This window comes from Synchiropus splendidus, chromosome 6 (genome assembly GCF_027744825.2).
Source record: "Synchiropus splendidus isolate RoL2022-P1 chromosome 6, RoL_Sspl_1.0, whole genome shotgun sequence".
Taxonomy (NCBI): domain Eukaryota; kingdom Metazoa; phylum Chordata; class Actinopteri; order Syngnathiformes; family Callionymidae; genus Synchiropus; species Synchiropus splendidus.
In genome coordinates, this window is record NC_071339.1 from 21,394,557 (window position 1) to 21,412,795 (window position 18,239).

At 42.2% G+C, this 18,239-nt stretch overlaps 1 protein-coding gene across 1 annotated transcript; it reads right to left on the minus strand.

The window, feature by feature from the left end:
- Positions 1-1,371: 1,371 nt before the first annotated feature.
- LOC128760191 (rho-related GTP-binding protein RhoA-D) lies at positions 1,372-17,456 on the minus strand. The gene is made up of 6 exons (XM_053867288.1): positions 17,326-17,456; positions 16,897-17,104; positions 8,120-8,277; positions 4,703-4,823; positions 3,448-3,578; positions 1,372-3,358 (listed from the first exon to the last, which is right to left on the minus strand). The coding sequence occupies exons 3-6, from the start codon at positions 8,273-8,275 to the stop codon at positions 3,185-3,187; spliced, it is 582 nt and encodes a 193-aa protein (XP_053723263.1). The 5' UTR covers positions 8,276-8,277; positions 16,897-17,104; positions 17,326-17,456; the 3' UTR covers positions 1,372-3,184.
- Between the last annotated feature and the right edge of the window lie 783 nt (positions 17,457-18,239).

Sequence of the window (18,239 nt, forward strand, 5' to 3'; positions counted from 1 at the left end):
AAGGAGTTTGACAAGTGGGTATTTAGGTTCATTTCTGAATGTGAACTTAGAGTAACTGTTGTACGTGCAGTTGTAATGATTGTACCTCTGAAGAACTGCTCCCTGCTGTCATTTGAAGAGCAAAGGTTAGAGGTTAACCAACATGTCTGCAACTTCAGCAGCTGCTGAACCAACATTCTGTCACAGCATGCCCATATATGTCCAAATCTACATACGGCTTCACGCCCCAATGTCAATCACTCACTTCACTTTTACAAAATGGTGCGCGCTGATATTTAGGTCCTTAAAGTTTAACTTATTCTTCTGGTATTCCAAATTCAGGGTTCTTTGGAGGGCTTTATATTTAAGGCACTTACCTTGTCGACACTCCAGAGAAAAAGACAAACACAAAAAATAGATTTTAATTGTATAGGGAAAGTTTGCGACCTCATTCTTGCATCTATTGACACTAGCACTTTCTGCTGACAATGCCTTCTCCTTGGTTTGTGAGTCGCATGACATAGTATTACAGGCATGGCATTTGTAACGTTTTGTACTTACCTGAAGTTGCAGCTATTGATGGACAGGGATAATCGTAATACTATGATCATTTCTACAGATGGAAGGAAGTGAAGGTTCACCAGCATCACGGACACAACAATCCAGATCCCAGGGTTGATCAGTCTCCCAAACTGAGGGATTTCAGTGGCAGGCTGTGCCACTCACAGTTGACGGAACTGATGAAGATGGATTTGATTAAAAAAAAATTCTTCCCAAAGTTCCCATTAATCGTCCCCTTAACATTTTTGACTGAATGAGGTTACTTTTCACAACATGCATATTGGCGACCCCTAGTGCTGACTTTGCGCAACTGCACTTAAGGGGGTAAAAAAGCGCTCATTCTGGAGTTCCTGAAGAGGAAGTGTGGTACCGTGCGAGGACGTTTGTAGAATAAGAGTGGTGCAGAACATGTATGAGGTCAGCGATACAGCAGCTATAGACTGCTGCCGGAGGGTCGGAATGATTAAAGGTGAGAGCAGATGACATCAGGACTCGGCTCCTCGTGTTCGACGGATGATGTTTGCTGCTATACCGAGATTTGTAGTCGAAGTGGGAAAGGGGAACAAAAAAGAAATGAAACTAATTGATGTACATGCAGCAAACGCAATCATATTTAATGTATGAGCTGTGCATAGAAAAGCTCAGACAAAACTGTGTTATCACGTCAGATAACAGAATAATGGATAACTGTTATGCTGCAGTTAAATGCGTCTTCCATTTTCTGTCCACAAAAAAAACCCCAAAATAAACGCATTATACCAACAGATAAAGAGTTGCATAAAATTGCTTCGATTGAGAGAACAAATGAGCAGTGGAGCTGCAGCTCTTGTCTCAAAAATAGTTTATTACCAATGTTCATCATGTGATCAAAACATTCACTACAACACTGTCTTGTTTACAAAGCGCTGATAACAATGCGCCTTAATCATAGAAATCCCTCTCCATCTACAGAATGAGGAGCAATACGTTGCACAACACTGAGCGTAAAGCCGTCCTCACATTTGTGTATTTGAAGTCCTCATGCATCTTGCAGCTTTGGCTAAGCGCGCACACAGAAGCAGCAGCGTTCCGTGCCCCTGCTGACCCTCAGTACGATCAACAGGAAGACAAATGATCCGATGATCATTTCATGTTTTAGTTTGGAGCGTCTGTCAGATTACTGATGCGGTTCTTGAAAGCATGAAACACCACCCTAGAGTCATTTAATATTGAACTATCATTAGACTTAGTGATATAGTTATACAAGAAGAAAAACAGGTGAGTAAGGTTTTATGTTATCATTCACTGAACATGAAACGTATACAAATGGTATTGACACTCCTAAAAGACTGACCTTATGCCAACTCAGTTCAGGACCGGTTTTAGATTCGTGAGTCTGTACGTATGCTCATGCTACATATATAGAATACTAAATGTGAGTGCGTGATATCTGTATTTTGGGTCTCAGATATGGATAATAGTTTGACAGTATCAATACTTTCAAATGTGTTGACAACCTTATGACACAAGTTTAAATGCACTTCTGTTTGGAAATCACTGTGTAAAAAAAGACTGAAAAAAAAATCCAACTTGAATTTATAGTTTGGAATAACCACAACTGATTGGGGTTGGTCAGCGAACACACCACTGGACTGACCTATGAGTGAGAATCTCAAGTGGTGTTGAAACACACACTTCCAAACACATGAAGAAGTCGAATCCAAAATCAAGAATGTTCAATTCAGTTTTGGTTTTATTTCCACTCTTACATTCACAATTGATCACACAGCGTTTATTTTCAATCGACGTATTGAATAGCGAGGTCAGTGAATGCACCAGTGGGTGTGCGCCAGTAGATTACGAGTTCCTGAAGATGTGTTGGCGACTGGATCTCAAACGTGACCTGTGCAGTGAGTGAAGGAACAGCAGTAGCGGTATAGAGCAGTGTTTTCTAATTCTGTTTAAATATCGGACACAAAAAGAAGCGGACGAGAGTGAGATCAAGTCTGCTGCATGTCTCATCGATTTCTTGTCAGGTCAGTCAATTTTTCAATTTGTCATCTGGAGGTGAGGGGAACCAGCCATGGCACCGGGTGGGACAAAGCGCTGCCTCTCAAGAGACATGCGGAGAATGTTGTTATGAACACGCCAAGCGGCTCAGACGAGAACTGAGAACAGACCGACCGGTTGTGCGGCATCACGCAGGTGAACTCCAACTCCTGTTGTGCACAGATGACATCAACGTGGCTGTGTTCACATCTGGCGATGCTCAGTTCATGTTTGACAGAACTTGTGTGCTCGTTGGTGAAACGTATATTCAAGACCAACTACCATAGAACAAGGACCGTTTTGCTCCCCCGGTGCCGAGCAAACTCAAAACAACAAAGGCACGAGCGTCTTACTGCCAAATTAGAATTTCCTTCTCCATCCACGGATCAGAATTAAGATGCTGACAGACAAAAGTGTGGCGTTACATACAAACAACCTAAGACAGAATTAGAAAACAAAATCAACACTAATCTAAACAGTGGTAACATCGACAGTTCCTAAACAGGATTGGTTTACAGTACAAACAAGCCGTTTGGTCAGAGGGTCAGTCCTTCTCGTGTGTGTGTGTGTGTGTTGTTTCGTACTGGTCAGTTGGTTAAATGGTGACAGCTTGGGCTCACAAGAGTGTGCAGCCGCTCCTCTTCTTGCGCTTGCGGACCTGCAGCGCCGCCCTGGTGGCCATCTCAAAGACTTCCCGGACGCCATCCTTGGTCTTGGCCGAGCATTCCAGGTAGCCGAAAGCGCTGATCCGGTTGGCCATGTCCCGGCCTTCTTCAGTCTTGACCGGCTCCTGTAACACAGAAGAGGGTTTTGAGGTCAAGTTGTCGGAGTGACTTACAAATGTTTTCTCCTCATCCATCAAGCAAAGTAAGCAGGTACCTGCTTCATTTTGGCCAGCTCTCTGCGTGTGTGCTCGTCGTTTCTCAGGTCTTTCTTGTTGCCTACCAGGATGATGGGAACATTGGGACAGAAGTGTTTCACCTCGGGCGTCCACTTCTCAGGAATATTTTCTGTCCCGGGAGAGAAGAAGCCGCAGAATGAGCCAAAAACCCTCTGAAGAGGGACTATAAAAAGAGTTGCTACGCCTCTCTCATGATGGATCGCAGCTCGGATCACAGGCGCCTGAAGGCAGAGATGTTTTTAGAGGCGCAAGTCCTCGTTCCCATCAGGACGTCAAGACCAGAGATGAACTGCTTGATAAGATGAACTGTTGATTTCCACTTTAAACTTGTGTGTCCGACTCACAGCGGAAGTTTATCAAAACATCCCCCACCGCCTCCCCCTCCCAACAACACTTCATTCATATGAAAGTGTTTTCCAAACCAGTTCAACGTTTCGAGGTTAGTTTAGACAAAGTTTGACGGCTTTAGTTTATGAAAAGTCAAAGCATAAATATTCAGTGAAAACTACAGTTCAATTAATCACATAGTTGCCTACATACCCACGGAAGGGTGTCAGCTACATGTAAGCAAGCTCTGGCACCGCCACGGCGTCAATAAGAGGTGCCATGTCATCAAAAAAAAAAATCTCTTTTTATAAGATGAAATCTCATGTGATCAAATGAATTTAACCAAAGTGGAAACATTGAAACAAAGGGTAACACATAACACATCATGGAGGTGGACACAAAATGGTTGTTTTCAGCATGTCTTTCACTGAAGTTCTTTTTTTTCAAAAAAAAAATCCTAGCAGAAACCCTGCAAGGTCAGGCGAGGTCAATCTCAGAAATAGGTCCAGGAGCTCCACATTTGGGAATGTTATGATGTTCCCAGGACAATAAAGAGACGATCTCTCCAACATGATCTGCATCCCCAAGCAGGCCGCCAGTCGGACATCATTAGGAAGAATGTAAACATGTTTTTAAGGAAAGCTTAATTCTCAGTCATCATAAATCTGGAATGTTTTGTATTGGGTCCTGCGAGGTCATCCGTTTCCTCTTTGGCTTTTTTTAACGCCACAGAAACAATGCACAATTGTATGATGTGCTTTCCTGTATGTGAAACCAACACAGCTGCATGTAAAAATGATTCTGTCTACAATTGACACTGACCAGGTCAGCGCCAGAGAAACTGCGCGAGTCCGAAGGAAATCAAACGCAACCATTTTTTTTATTTCCGTGAGGAATGCTACTTACCTAAACTGTCTGGGCTGTCGATGGAGAAGCACATGAGGATGACATCCGTGTCAGGGTATGAAAGCGGCCTCAGCCTGTCGTAGTCCTCTTGTCCTGCAGTATCCCAGAGAGCCAGCTCCACCTGGACCCAAAACACTCATTCATTCCATTGACCAAGGAGAAGCAGGAGCTTCATAGGGAGGTGTGATTGAAGGAATCATTCCCAAATATCTGTTAGAGATGACCTCCAGTGAGACTTGAGGCTCAGATATGGAGTTTCTCACTGCTGTTGCTACACACTTGTCAGCAAACTCTCGAATACGTAGGTAGTATTCAGTGTTGGTCAATCAATGATGGCGCGACATGCTCAGCATTATTGGTGTCAGTCGTGGCGGTTACAAGAATTTCACTTCCACAATTTGCCTGTGTGTCATTTGTACGTGGTGCGGTGAGACACAGACCACAAAACAAATCACAATTACAAACCCCACAAAGCACTGCGCCTGCCAACTCCACAGACCGCTTTCATTTATTAACAAGCCGCTCAGGTCAGTCGCCTCTCTCTCTCCCTCTCTCTCTAACCAACAAACCTATCCAGGGTTAGTCTGCAGAATACTGATATTCACTATATAAACACTTGGGAGAGCTACTGTGACTCCCACAAGGAAACACTGCAAACAGCTGGAATCACAACCAAGGACGCTGGCTTGCCCCACAGTAAACGAAACAAAGATGATTAGACAATCCAAATATGGGCATTTTTTTCTGAGATTTAGACTGATTACATTTATCAAAAACAGAATCATTTCACACGGTTATCATCCCAGTTTCAGTTTTCAAGTCTTCTTACTGTGACCTCACTGTCAGAATCATCCTGTAGAGCAGTGGTTCTTAACCTGGGTTCGATCGAACCCTAGGGGTTCGGTGAGTCGGTCTCAGGGGTTCGGTGGAGCCTCCGCTGCAGAGGTCCACCCCTCAGTCTAGTCTGCAGTTAGTGGGCACAGTCATTGAAAGCGTCCTGCTCTGAGATTTCCTACCGGTCCGCTGTGTTGGTTTTGTTATTTGAACAAGTTGATATTAATGCACAATTCATTTTGTGCACCAGTAAAAAAAATCATATTTAATTTTTACTAAAGAAGGGTTCGGTGAATGAGCATATGAAACTGGTGGGGTTCGGTGCCTCCAACAAGGTAAAGAACCACTGCTGTAGAGTATCTGATATTGACAGTAACAGGTCAGGGGAGGTGCATGTTGCTGTTTCAAACGATCAAGCACACCCAGTTTAACCAATGAGGTGTCAGCAAGAACAAGCAACAGCCAATCAGCTGACTCCTGAGACACGCAATTGGTGAAAGGGTGTTTCACAATATTCAGTCGCAGCTATGGACCCACACACAGGAAAAGAAGCACCGTATCACTGGCTTCATGCCCTCAGAGCCAATCAGCGGGCAGGACACAGTCAAGTAATGAATCGCAGAGTCACCTTGGGCTCGGCAAGTGACTCAATAACCAAGTGAAGAAGATGTGCAGCACGCGAAAAGCAGAAAAAAAAGAAATACTCACTTCCATCATCTGCACATTGCACATTTGCAACCCCTAACCATAACCGCCAGCATTGCAAACCTCAGTCACAGAGATGATGCTATTTTACTGTGCAATTTATAGATTTCATGATTTAAGACTGTAACTACCAGTAGATGGTTTGAATGCTTGGTTTTCAGAAAAATACATAGAAAGTATTCTTAGGCAAAGGTAACTTCAGTAAGACTAACAAAAGTAAAATCACAGAGAGAGACAGCAATAAGAAGTGACAAAAAAAGAAACAAACTTTGTTTACGTTTTGTGAAACTGGTAAAAACCTGTTGACACTGTTCCGACACACATCCTCTTTCGTTTTCTGAGTCGGTGTCAGGTTAGCAAATAGTCTCTTCTGCTGTTTAACAGCACTTCATTCAGCTCAAGATGTAGATTAACAACATAGGCCTACTGTTTTTCTTTTACACTGTGAAATGGCAAACAGGTACTTCCCCCAGCGGATGAGCTCATCAGCTTCCTAAGTGCGCTGGTAGGAGCCGTGGAAAACTACCTGAGCTCTGGACGCATCCCATCCTGCCACTTGAGTAATTCAATTAGGGGAAGTGGAAGATTAGCAGGCATCAAAACAGATACCTTCTGGTGCTGCACGGGAAACCAACAGCCCGCCTCAAACCCGCGCTGGCACAGCGTGCTCCATCACAAAGTGAGCGGGAACTTGGGCAACACTAATGGAACCCTCCTTAACAACAAACTCTTGGGCAGTGCCCACAGAGAACACGGGCGGCCGTCCCAAAATAGAGGTCTGCAGAGGCAGCGGGTGGGAGGCGGCAGCTGAGGCTGGAGCGTTTCTGTCCTCCACAGGCATGATTTTAAACAGCAGATTTGGAAAGAAAAGAGCAACAAAGGCTATTTATAGCACCACTGAAGGCTCCCAAAATAATGTTGCGTAACAGCCCATTTCCTGTTGTGCGGACAATTATTATTTACGATGATATTAGCAGCCACATGTTTAGATTGCTCCTTCTGTTCGTTTTAGCCGCCCTCAGATCGTCCTCTCAGAGCAACCAGGACAGGAAATGAGAGACATTTAGGGTCCGCTGGGATCCCCCTTCCCCGTCTGAGCAGGAAGCTGGGAAGTAGAGTAATTTCCTGTTTTGCCAACTGGCGATCCTGCGGCGGTGACCGACGCAAGGGAACAAAACCTTTTGACAAAACAAGCTCTCGCAGTTAAGAACCGACCCTTGTCCTCTAAATAATCGATTCACACACAAACACGCGCCGACTGGATCGGTTGGATTCTTAAACCTATTTAATCTGTGAACAGTGAAGCATTTGTATTGATGCAGTCTTCAAGCATTGTTTTGCTTTCGATTTCGAGCCAAAAACTAATTTGAATGTGCAACCTAGCTCATGTTAAATTCCTGATTCAACCATATGTACGGACTGTGAAACAATATCAGGCTTGTTAGCCACCTGGCTAAAAAATGACAATTGGATTGGGTAAATGTACTTGGCTGTCATGTCCAAAGAGCTGAACGTAAATGTTCATCAGAATAATCTTTCAACTTTAATCTAAAGTTGAAAGTGTCTCATATCCATTTTATTTTAATTTTTCACAAAAGCTCCAGGACAGTAACAGCATTGTCCGATTCATTATTTCCTCAGACTGCTGTTTGCCTATGCTCACTAGTAAGCTAACTGCTAAGCAAATGTGTGAAACAAATTGAAAAATGAGCAGCCGCATAAAAAAGAAAGATGCTCCATGACACGACAACCACAGCAATGTCACATAATATCTTTAGAAGCAGAACACAATTGTAATAAAACATATACTCTTATATACTTAGTGTTTCTGACAGAATTTTTTGTTGAAGCCATGGTGAAGACCTCTGGATCACAAACCTGTTTTCCATCCACTTCGATGTCAGCGATGTAGTTCTCAAATACTGTTGGGACGTAGACTTCCGGAAACTGGTCTTTACTGAACACAATGAGGAGGCAGGTTTTCCCACAAGCTCCATCCCCGACGATCACCAACTTCTTCCGGATTGCTGCCATCTCTGTCACAGAAACAAGAGAGCGGGGGGTTCCCCCGAAAAGTCCGTCAGAAGCCAACCAAACATTTTCGTTTTGACAAGAAGCATGATCATTGTCAGCTAGGAAGATAATATCAGTATCACTAATACATAAACGACATTCTTGTGTTCAGAATGTTTGCAAGTTTTCATGTGACACTTTCTTTGAGGTGCTTCCAGACCTGCACTTTGCGTTGAGCCTTCACCGCCGATCTGAAATACATACTACTAAACTACAATGAGAATGGTGAAGGGGAATGTGAGGGGAGGGAAACAGGCTGGGACACGAAGGAATGTGCTGTCAGGAAGCTCCGCCCTCTTTGGAGTCTGCAGAGGAGACAAGAATCCAGGAGCTGCTGAACAGCTTGTGAAACAGCAAACTAAATAATTAGCAACAGAGCAGAGAGAAGGAGAAGGTGGTTTGTTTTGGGATTAGCCACTAATCTTTCTGAGTTTGTGGTTATTTAACAGGATTACTGAGAGAGTATCAGGAGAAATGAAGAAATGCTCGGTTCAGCAAATCATGTAACCAGCTTTGTTCCCGAGTCAACTCAAGCGACTGAATTAAAAAAGACATAAAAATGGAAACATGAACTAGACAATAAATGGAAATGAAAAGTCTTTGAAAAAAGGAAAGAAATTGAAATTGCAATATTATCATCAGGCAATATTAAGCACCATATTCCAGAGCTCGGAGTGACATGTTGCACACAACAAATTACTTTAGTTGAGCACAAAAATGTCGACTTAAGAGAAAACTAAAAGATGTATTTCTTTTTCTCCAGTTCTAAAATACTCAGTAGCTTTGCATCTTTGTGTTTCTCAAGTGTAATAACATTTAAAGTTTGCAAAAATGACTGGTTTGTTCAAAAATGTCTACAGTGAATCAAAAATACATTGAGAAATTCAAATAAAAATGATTTTGGGCCATAAGTCGGGCAGGTTTGAAGAGTGAAGACTGCTTACTTTTCATGTTGAATGACTGATCCTATCAAAAACTGATACAGAAGCAGAGATAAGCCCAAACAACCAGCAGCTACACAATCATCACTAAAGAAGAAGAAGAAGAAAACTACAGGTAAAGTAAGCAAAACGCATTGCCACAAAGTTAAAAAGAGATTTCGATTTGTTTTAGAAAAGACTTTTTTTCTTGCTTCAGGTGTCAAATGTTGAAGCTTCAGTTGTTTCACAAAAAGCCCAGAAACAATGTTAACCTGAGAGCCCAGCACTGCTCTGGCGTGTGCGCAGCGCAGCTGATGGATGAGGTGGAGCGGACCTGCCCGGGAGCAGCTGTGCATATACTCATTAGCTCCTCACCTCATCCACTCTCCGGCACGGCATCCTGACAGCGATGGTCTTCATGAGGCCACTCACTTATAAGAGCCAAATCCATCTTTTAGTGCTGCAGGCAGCGTTTCCAGTCAGGGCGGACATCACGGCCAATTTTAAAGCTGCGCTCAGATTTACAAGCAACATTAAATCTCTCAGCGTGATGCACCAAGGCATTAAAACAATCATTAATGAAAGACGAGTCGAGAGATTCGAAGCAGACGCGTGAGTGTAAATCATCCATCATGCTGTGATCCAATATTAACTTAATATTAACTTCCTGTTTGTCATTGGACTCAAACCAACATTGTTCAGAGGCTTCACGATTAACTCCAAAATTGAATTTGGTTCAAATGTTCATGTGCAAATGCAACACAATGTACTGTCAATGTCAGACATTTTATAAGTTCATTAATTCAATAATAATGGATAATTATTATTAACAACTTAACTGACAACTCTTGAATTTATTAAAAAAATATATTATTTTAAATTATATTGTAAGTAAAGGAATACTATTCTAAATCATGGAAAATTGAAATGAGGGATAAATGTGAGCAAGCCTGAGTTTGGATTTTTAAAAGTTCTTGGTTGTTAATTTAGTTTTATTTCTAAATTGTTTCACGAATTGAACCACTGATGACCAAAGCGGTACCTGATCACAAAGGAAGCCGCGGTCCATCGTAGGACAACAAACTAAAACAGGATGCTCGATAAAACTCAGTTAGGTCTGTATGCATCAATGGAAAAATGACTGTTGATGAAATGCTGATTAAACCGGTTAAAAAAACGAAAAGTACAAAGGTACCTCGGTTTTCGAACGTCCCGGACTTTGAACAAATCGGAGCTTGAACAAAAATTTCGAGATTTTTTTTGCTTCGGATTTTCAACGAAAATCCAGAACTCTAACGCCCCCGAAAAAAGCCGGAAATCAACGTGGGCGGACCAATTAGCTGGCCCAAGACGCGCTTTGTTATTGTGTATAACGCAGCCTCTGTATGCAGACGTGTCCCATTAGCTACATTTACTGACTGTTTTGTTCTTCATATTGAGGTGTAAAACCTTTCCTGTCTCCGCACTGGACCGTGGTAGAGTGTCACAGGGGAGGTGCTCGCTCTCCACACCTCCGAGGCTGGAGCTCTCACTCCAGGGTTTGATGTCCTGTTATGGGCTGGAGCCGGGACAGGGATGAGGCTAGTCTCGGACAGAGCGTTACTTGGTTTATGACTTTGTCACAGCCAAACTGCACAGAAGCGCACATTCAGAGCTGGACACGCACCGGGCACCTCTTCACTTCTGGAGAGACGGATTGTGGTCGAGAATGAGATATCACTATAAATACATTTTAGCCAGTCATGAAAACTGAAAAAGAAGCCGAGCGAGTCGACGAGAAACAAGAATGTCAGTGTTGATTCTATTCAGTCATTCAGGATAGACGTAGAACAAGAATAGCCATCACAGTTTGAATTTCCACAGATAGCATGGACCCACAGTGTCAGACGATGCGGTTACAAGCCAAAACAAGTGGGAGATGGCTGCTCCAAGGCCGCAGCTCCCCTCACAGAAACTAAACAATCCACTTCCTGTTCAGCGAAACGAAGATTTGGGCTGTTTGAACAGGCCTCAGCAGAGTCGAGACACGAACACAACTGCCAAAGGCGATGCAACCCATGCGAGTGCTCGCATTCTAACGGACACAAGAACACTGCCCTTATTTGTACAGAGGGCTGATAACCTCTCAGTGACCCGATATATTTAGCGAACATTCTGTGCGTGAGAGAAGTCCACAGAATGTGACTTGGGGGTCAATAGATCATGAAGGAAGACACAACTGCCTTGTGATACTATGTGGAAAGAAACAAACAACACAATCTAGACATCTACAGTGAGTCCGGCCAGGTCTGACTCCTGTAGGCAACAACAGTGAAGCAGGAGGCTTTGGCCTTTGCTCATTTCTCATCGCTTCATTTTCTCTGGCAAACTCTGGTAGCCATGAGTAAACAATTCCAGATGTGCCACACCAAGAGTGTGTCTGTGGTATGACTAATCTGAGGCACTAATAGATACCCAAGTATCTATAGTACTCAACTTATAGAGAGAAGCAAGCAATCCATCCAAAAAAGGTAGACTTTGGTGTAGTTGAAACCTTTACCATTTCGCAGTTTGCAGTGAGCTCACAGTGCAGGGGTCTGAGACTTCGGATGAAAACATGTAGCCACTTAGCACGCCATCCTTCAACAGAAGGCACCCAGAGCCAAAACTCCCTTACTTCAGTCCTAGGATGTGCAGCATTTAAGAGTCAGGTGAAACCCAAAGTAGAAATAAATAAAGCAGTGCAGAGGTGTTCGCTGACAAAACTTAACAGGTGCGCAAGACAGTTAAGCGAGGCATCATGTACACGACCAGTGCATTGGATGTTTTCAATTCACAAACGTAGTTTGTGTTCCAATGCTGACCTTCCCTATGTCACTTGTCAGTCAGAAAATTGATTTATTTATGCACCAAGAGCGAGTATATGATGTTTTGCTGATCAAATGAAGCAGCGTCTTGTATCCAGTCACTGTCTTGGATTTGAATACGGTAAATATGCTGACAGGAGTACAGGAGGATAGTTAGGGCAAGGTCTGTTCTTCTCAGCAGGACACCTGAAATGTCCAATTTTTAGTGCCTGTATAATGCCCTACTCATAGTGCCATCCAGGCTTTTAGCTAGGATGGCGCCTGGACGTGAACATGAAACAATGGACATCCCAACACAGCAGGACGCCCTAAGTTAGTGCCTGTATAATGTCGTAGTCATAGTAGTAGTTTCCATGTTTTCGGCCGGAAACCAAAATTGAAATTTGCCATAGCAGGCTGCATATTTGATTTTTTTTTTTTTTCGGTTGAGCTTATAGGGGACTGAGTCAGTGCAGAGAGCTGTTGTTGACAAGGTGGCCACTTTAACTACAAAGCGCTGGAGGAAATCCTCTCATTTAGCATTCATTAAATGAACCTAGCCTTAGATGCTAACCTACTTAACTCAGAGCACTATAGCTAATGTCATACCATTATCATTAAATGCTCACTGTGGGAGCTCCTTAATGCTACACAAAATGTCACTTTCAGGAACTATGTCAAGTAATTTGACAAGTAAAAACATTTTGCAAATACAGATAAAATCTTCTGACAAATGGTGAATGTCGCTAATAAGACCAGCAATCAGGGTCTTTACTGTATGATGAGGATTTAACAGCAAAAATTGAAGTTATAAAATTACCAACGATCCTGCGCCTGCTTACTTATTTTTGTAAAGAAACAGTACAAAAATCATATTTTCACTGGAGGACAGCCAGGGGAGGACATTCTGATTCCTAGAAACTCAAGTACTTATCATGACCTGATATTTGCCTAAATATTCTCAAACAAGATTTTATGTGACCTGGAAAGAGTATGTCAAGACTGATGCACATCTCTGAATTCTTATCCTATTAGGAGATACAAAAGATCCCAAGCATCTTTGGGACTTCCAGACATTTCACTAGCATTGAGGCTCATCACTAGCTGTGGTTGCTACTAGCTCTTGGACGTCCCGAACCCATCAGAACCAAATAAACTCCACTGAAAAAGTCACTGCAGTGCATACGGTCCATATTCTCCCGTCACTCTGGAACAGAACTGGTACTGTTGAAATGTGGCACATGTGTGCATCTTGTTCCCAGATATAATAGAAATATACAAACATGAATTCAAGATGACTTCTTTTATTCCTCAATAAAACTCATATGTTTGGAATGTGTTTCTTTAACAAATGATCCATAGACCTCGACATATTTTTCTGATTTAACTTGAATGACCCGGCTGCTGTGACACGTTGAAATTCCCCACCCTGGGACGAATACAGGAAACTTAAATGAATCTATAAAACATTTTCTTTGTCATTCACCCTTGCAATTGTATTAAAAGCCAAGCAGAAGAAATGCATTCAAGTATTTGTTGCAGGTTAATATACACACTATTTCTCTACGGAGGCTTTCCCGAAAGGCTTATGGGCCAGATGTTACGCAACAGTTCAAGCCGAGCGTGGCCCGATCTTCAGCATTTAATATCAGCAACAAACAAGACAAGACGATAATGAGGAAGTGATCAGTTCTAGCCACGCAAGTGGGTCATTAAGTTTATTGTTTTCCTCCCTTCATTTCCAGACTGCAGTGCTCATTCATTTTCAGCCTCCAGCAGCTGATAAGGACTATCAAGTCATTTTCCTGTATCGAGGCAAAGTTCATAGTCATAGTTGCCACGACATTCAAGTTAAGAGATCCAATATTAGTCCAGCGGGTTGGTTTTAAGTTGTTTCATGATGTGAAAAATACATAGGCGATTCAGGCCACCGGTTGTTGTCGGGGTGTGTTCTGCCTTATGATTTTGTTAACGCCAAACAACTCATAATTTTTTGTGTGTTTTTTCCCGCTTCAAACAATGAGCTTCTCAGAATCAGTTGGACATTTGTGACCTGCAGTGCCGCAAATTAAATTCTCATGAACTGAAAGACAAATTCTCAATAGCATGAGCTAGAAGTAAAAAACACAAGAAAAAAAATGTTATTGTGTGAATACTTTATGACTAATCAGCCACTGCATTAATGACACAAGTGACACAGCAAGTGGATTATTCATACACACAATGGCATCACCCCAGTGTGAGAGAAACTAGGTCAGAAGTTTACAAACTGGTCCGACAAAACTTTTTCAACACCAAATCAAACCACTAATGAAATTTAGGATCTGACCTTGAAAAGCATATTATTCCACCTGGCCTCACACTGCCAGGTCAGGAATGTGGCACCATGCTCGGTATTTTTGGGCCGATGGATCAATTAAAGACGGAATGTAGCTGCATGAGCATTCCCAGCCGATCAGCCCTCATTTTTTTGGGCGTATTTAGACACAGTGGCTTTCATTTGAGTCATAGTTTCAACGGCTCACCCATTGAAATGATGAAGCGGAAAGAAGTCAGTGCAGGAAATGAAGCCTGGACCATTCTTTGAATAATATCAGCGTTGGGATGAAGGGCAGTCAGTGATCGACGATGTTGAGAGTCAGAGACCAAATCTTACTTCAGAGTAAGATTAGTTCAGAATTAGCTACTTGATAACTGACTCCCACACACCCAATTTTGCTGTCACATGATGACATAACATGACTGATTTCTGATAACAACAAACCTGCACATCGACAAATCACGTGACTTTTATCAGGCTTTAACGAATCACAGCTGGTTTCTTCATCCAGATAAAACGACAAACAACAGGCTGTAGTGGTTTTGAAATCGGGGTGGTTTTGTGTAGGTAATTCAGGGCGCAACATTTAGGACAAGAAATATGGTAGCAACAATGTGGCATATACCGGTGGATGGTCTGATGTTACAGGAGTTATACCAATAGCGACCAAAAAAAACAAAACATCAATGGACTAATTTTGCAAATGTAATTTGCTTACATTTACAAAATTAAAAGGACAAGGTGATGTAAAACTTAAGAATGCTTTGGTAAACAAACCGCATCAATACAAAACATCTCATTTTAATATTTAAAACAAAAACAGTCATAAAAAAGGAATTAATGGGTCCTTTAAGTTCAGCAATAATTTACATTTTTTGTTTGCTTGAGTAACGGTTCACATTTCAAATATACTATATGAGAGGTACTAGGCTATATCCCTCACATCTCTATAGGTAAATGTACACATCTCAGGCACAGAATAGAGCCACTGCTCTAGACATCCAGACGATGTTTAGAAGAATTCCACTTTCGGCTTTTGATTATATGTCCTTTTATTTGCCCCACAGAGGGGAAATTTGATGTGTCACAGCCGCAACAAGCAAAGGCACTAAGGTATCAAAGACAACAGAAACTTTAAAGACACACACCAAACAACAAGGATGCACAAAGAACTTTCATTCTTCTTCTCACCCGTCTTTGTTCCTGGAAGTGACATGCTCTTTCAGCCAAGTAGACCAGAGCTTGCCAGAGCCAAAACCTAAACGTAACATATTGAATACACGAGGGTAGGGATGGTTATCGGAACCAGATTTTTTTGCAAGAAACTGTCCTGTCAATGAGTCCAAACATCCTCAATTTCACTTTATGTGACATGCTGTAATGTCGTTTTGATTTTACAATGGTCTGTCAAACAAGGTGTCGTTTTGTTTCTTTAGTTATTTCAATAATTTTTCAATGTTGTACTTTTGTTTATGCCGTTAAAGAATACATATTTTAATAAAAAATATATTTTAATAAAACTAAAGGAGTAGGGAACAACCTCAAGGCATGGTGCCAGTCTGAAGAAGTTCATATCTATAAGCATTATCGACAACTTTTTGAGTGACAAGTATCGGTTTTGGATGTGAAAACCTGGTTTTGAGCCATCCCTACACAGCAAACATTAAAAGTGATGATCCAAACATGTCCTCACAAAGGGTTGAGCTAACAAGCTTAAACGAGATCCTTTTACATTATAGTCAGAGTTCATAAAAGCATACTGGACTGTCGGTGACAGAGAATCAAAGACAGCAACTGCGGTTGTGTTACGAGGATGCACAAGATGGGTTCTCCAAAAGAAGATCCCTCTGGCTTGGGAAGACCTCATTTCTTCATGAACAGTGTGCTGTGGTGGTAACAGGAAGGGAGGTCTGGGAATCGCAGGCAACAGCGTTTCCCCACAGAACTAGTCAGTTGTGCACTAAAATAGAACTATTCAAGAGTGGAGCAAACCATCAGACGTTTTATTTCAACACTTGGAAAAACCTGCTTGTTGGATAGAAAGTTTGTCAAACACACAAGTGGTAACCACCTAAATTGTTTTTAGTCATCAAACTCAAAAGGAGTGGTTGTAATGATCCAAGCACGATTCACTGGTGACAAAAAAACAGCTGGAATAAGGTTCACTGTTTCAATATTCGACATCTATTTAGAAGCAATGACGAGATTAATGGAGTTCTCGGGAGCAGAAGTGGCTCATGAGATTTGCCACATGGACTCCGGTATTGAGGTCGCAGCAGTTGAACAAAGTGTCCCAACCGGAAAGACCGAATCAACCGTCATGAAATATGAAACGAAACAAAGCAGACGACGAGAAAAGGCACGCCGTGACGACGAACGGAGACGGTAAGAGCAGCAAACTTTGGCCGCCAGACCGTCAGCTGGGCTGACCAACTCGGGTGAGGAGGGGAAGCAGCCACCACCTTGTCCAAACACAAACAACATTCTCCGAATTCAAGCTCGTCGCATCCGGCTCACCTGTCTGCTGCCGGATAAGTTCTCTCCAAAAACGTTACTTGTCGTCTTCTCTCGGTCCTGGATACTGTCACACTCACTTCTTGATGCAGTCTTCCTAAATTCAGAAAAGCGGAGCAGCAACAAACGGACGTGCACCGCCCTGACAGCGACAGCGCATTTCCGGTCTTGGCCTTCAAAATAAACGTTGCTGAAACGCATGCGCAGAAATCTGTGGAATTTAAGAAAAAAAAATCTGATTGCGATAAATAAACGATAAAGTTATTTGAATATTCCATTTAACACAGCATTGTTATTAAAGTAAAATTGTTTTAGTAATCGTAATTCAATTTATTTTAGTTTGTGTGAATGACTTCTATAAATGGTACACATTTCAGGATTAAGAAGAGAGACGTTTTTAGGTATCGGCTCTCACAACTGTCTACAACCTACCTTTCGTCCTTTCTGCGACTCTTCTATTGCTTCCCTTTCGGACCTATGGATAGTTCAGAGTCGTTCACTATCATAAGATTCTTTTCTGACTGTGGGAGGAAACCAGAGCGCCTAAAGGCAAACCCAAGCAAGCGCCAAAAGAACAAGCTTGACACAAAGGGACTCAGATCCTCATGAGAAAGAAAGGCTTTTTTTCGTCGAAAGAATAAAAATCTAAACCTCTAAAGTTGATTTTATTCTGAAAAGTTAAGCACCATCTACCGGGGCTCCTCGACTCTCTTAACAGAGGAGGTACCGGTGGGCGCGAGGCTCTCCTAGCCCCTCCTATTCCCTCGCAGCAAAGGTGACGTCATTGGTAGTAGGCAGGAGCGCAACAGGAGACTGAAGATGGGCGTGGAACAGGGATCCTGCAGGGCCGCGGGGACCCCGAAACTTGATTATTAGCAGTGGGCAGCGTTTCCCCCTTTTCATAATACTAATACTACTACTCCTACTAATGATCAGATCCGATTATATTATATTATATTATATTATATTATATTATATTATATTATATTATATTATATTATATTATATTATATTTCCTTTATTTTTTCCTCCTTGGAGAAATTCCAGCAACAGCAAAGACACCAAAGGCATTAAAGACATCAAAGACACTCACCAAAAAACAAAGACGTACAGAAAGCAACAGCATGCAAATAAGATGTTTATTGGTACCAGAAATGGAAAAGAACAATAATAATAATGGTACTCTGGTTTCCTCCCACCATCCCAAAAAAAAACAAAAAACACCACCAACAACAACAGTGAATGGGAGAATAGAAATAATCCGTTGGTGAGGGCATATGTGCTAGTGATTGTATCCCTTTGTGTAACTTCTCACCTTCTGTATATGGCACAGGCTTCATCCACCA

Bases quoted from the DNA above. Each gene is read 5' to 3' on its own strand.
- LOC128760191 (XM_053867288.1), bottom strand. From the start codon at position 8,275: ATGGCAGCAATCCGGAAGAAGTTGGTGATCGTCGGGGATGGAGCTTGT. The intron at 4,824-8,119 runs GTTTGTGATCCA...TTTTGGGTCCAG, and splicing joins TCGAAGTGGATGGAAAACAG to GTGGAGCTGGCTCTCTGGGA. The intron at 3,359-3,447 runs GTACCTGCTTAC...TCTGTGTTACAG, and splicing joins AGCTGGCCAAAATGAAGCAG to GAGCCGGTCAAGACTGAAGA.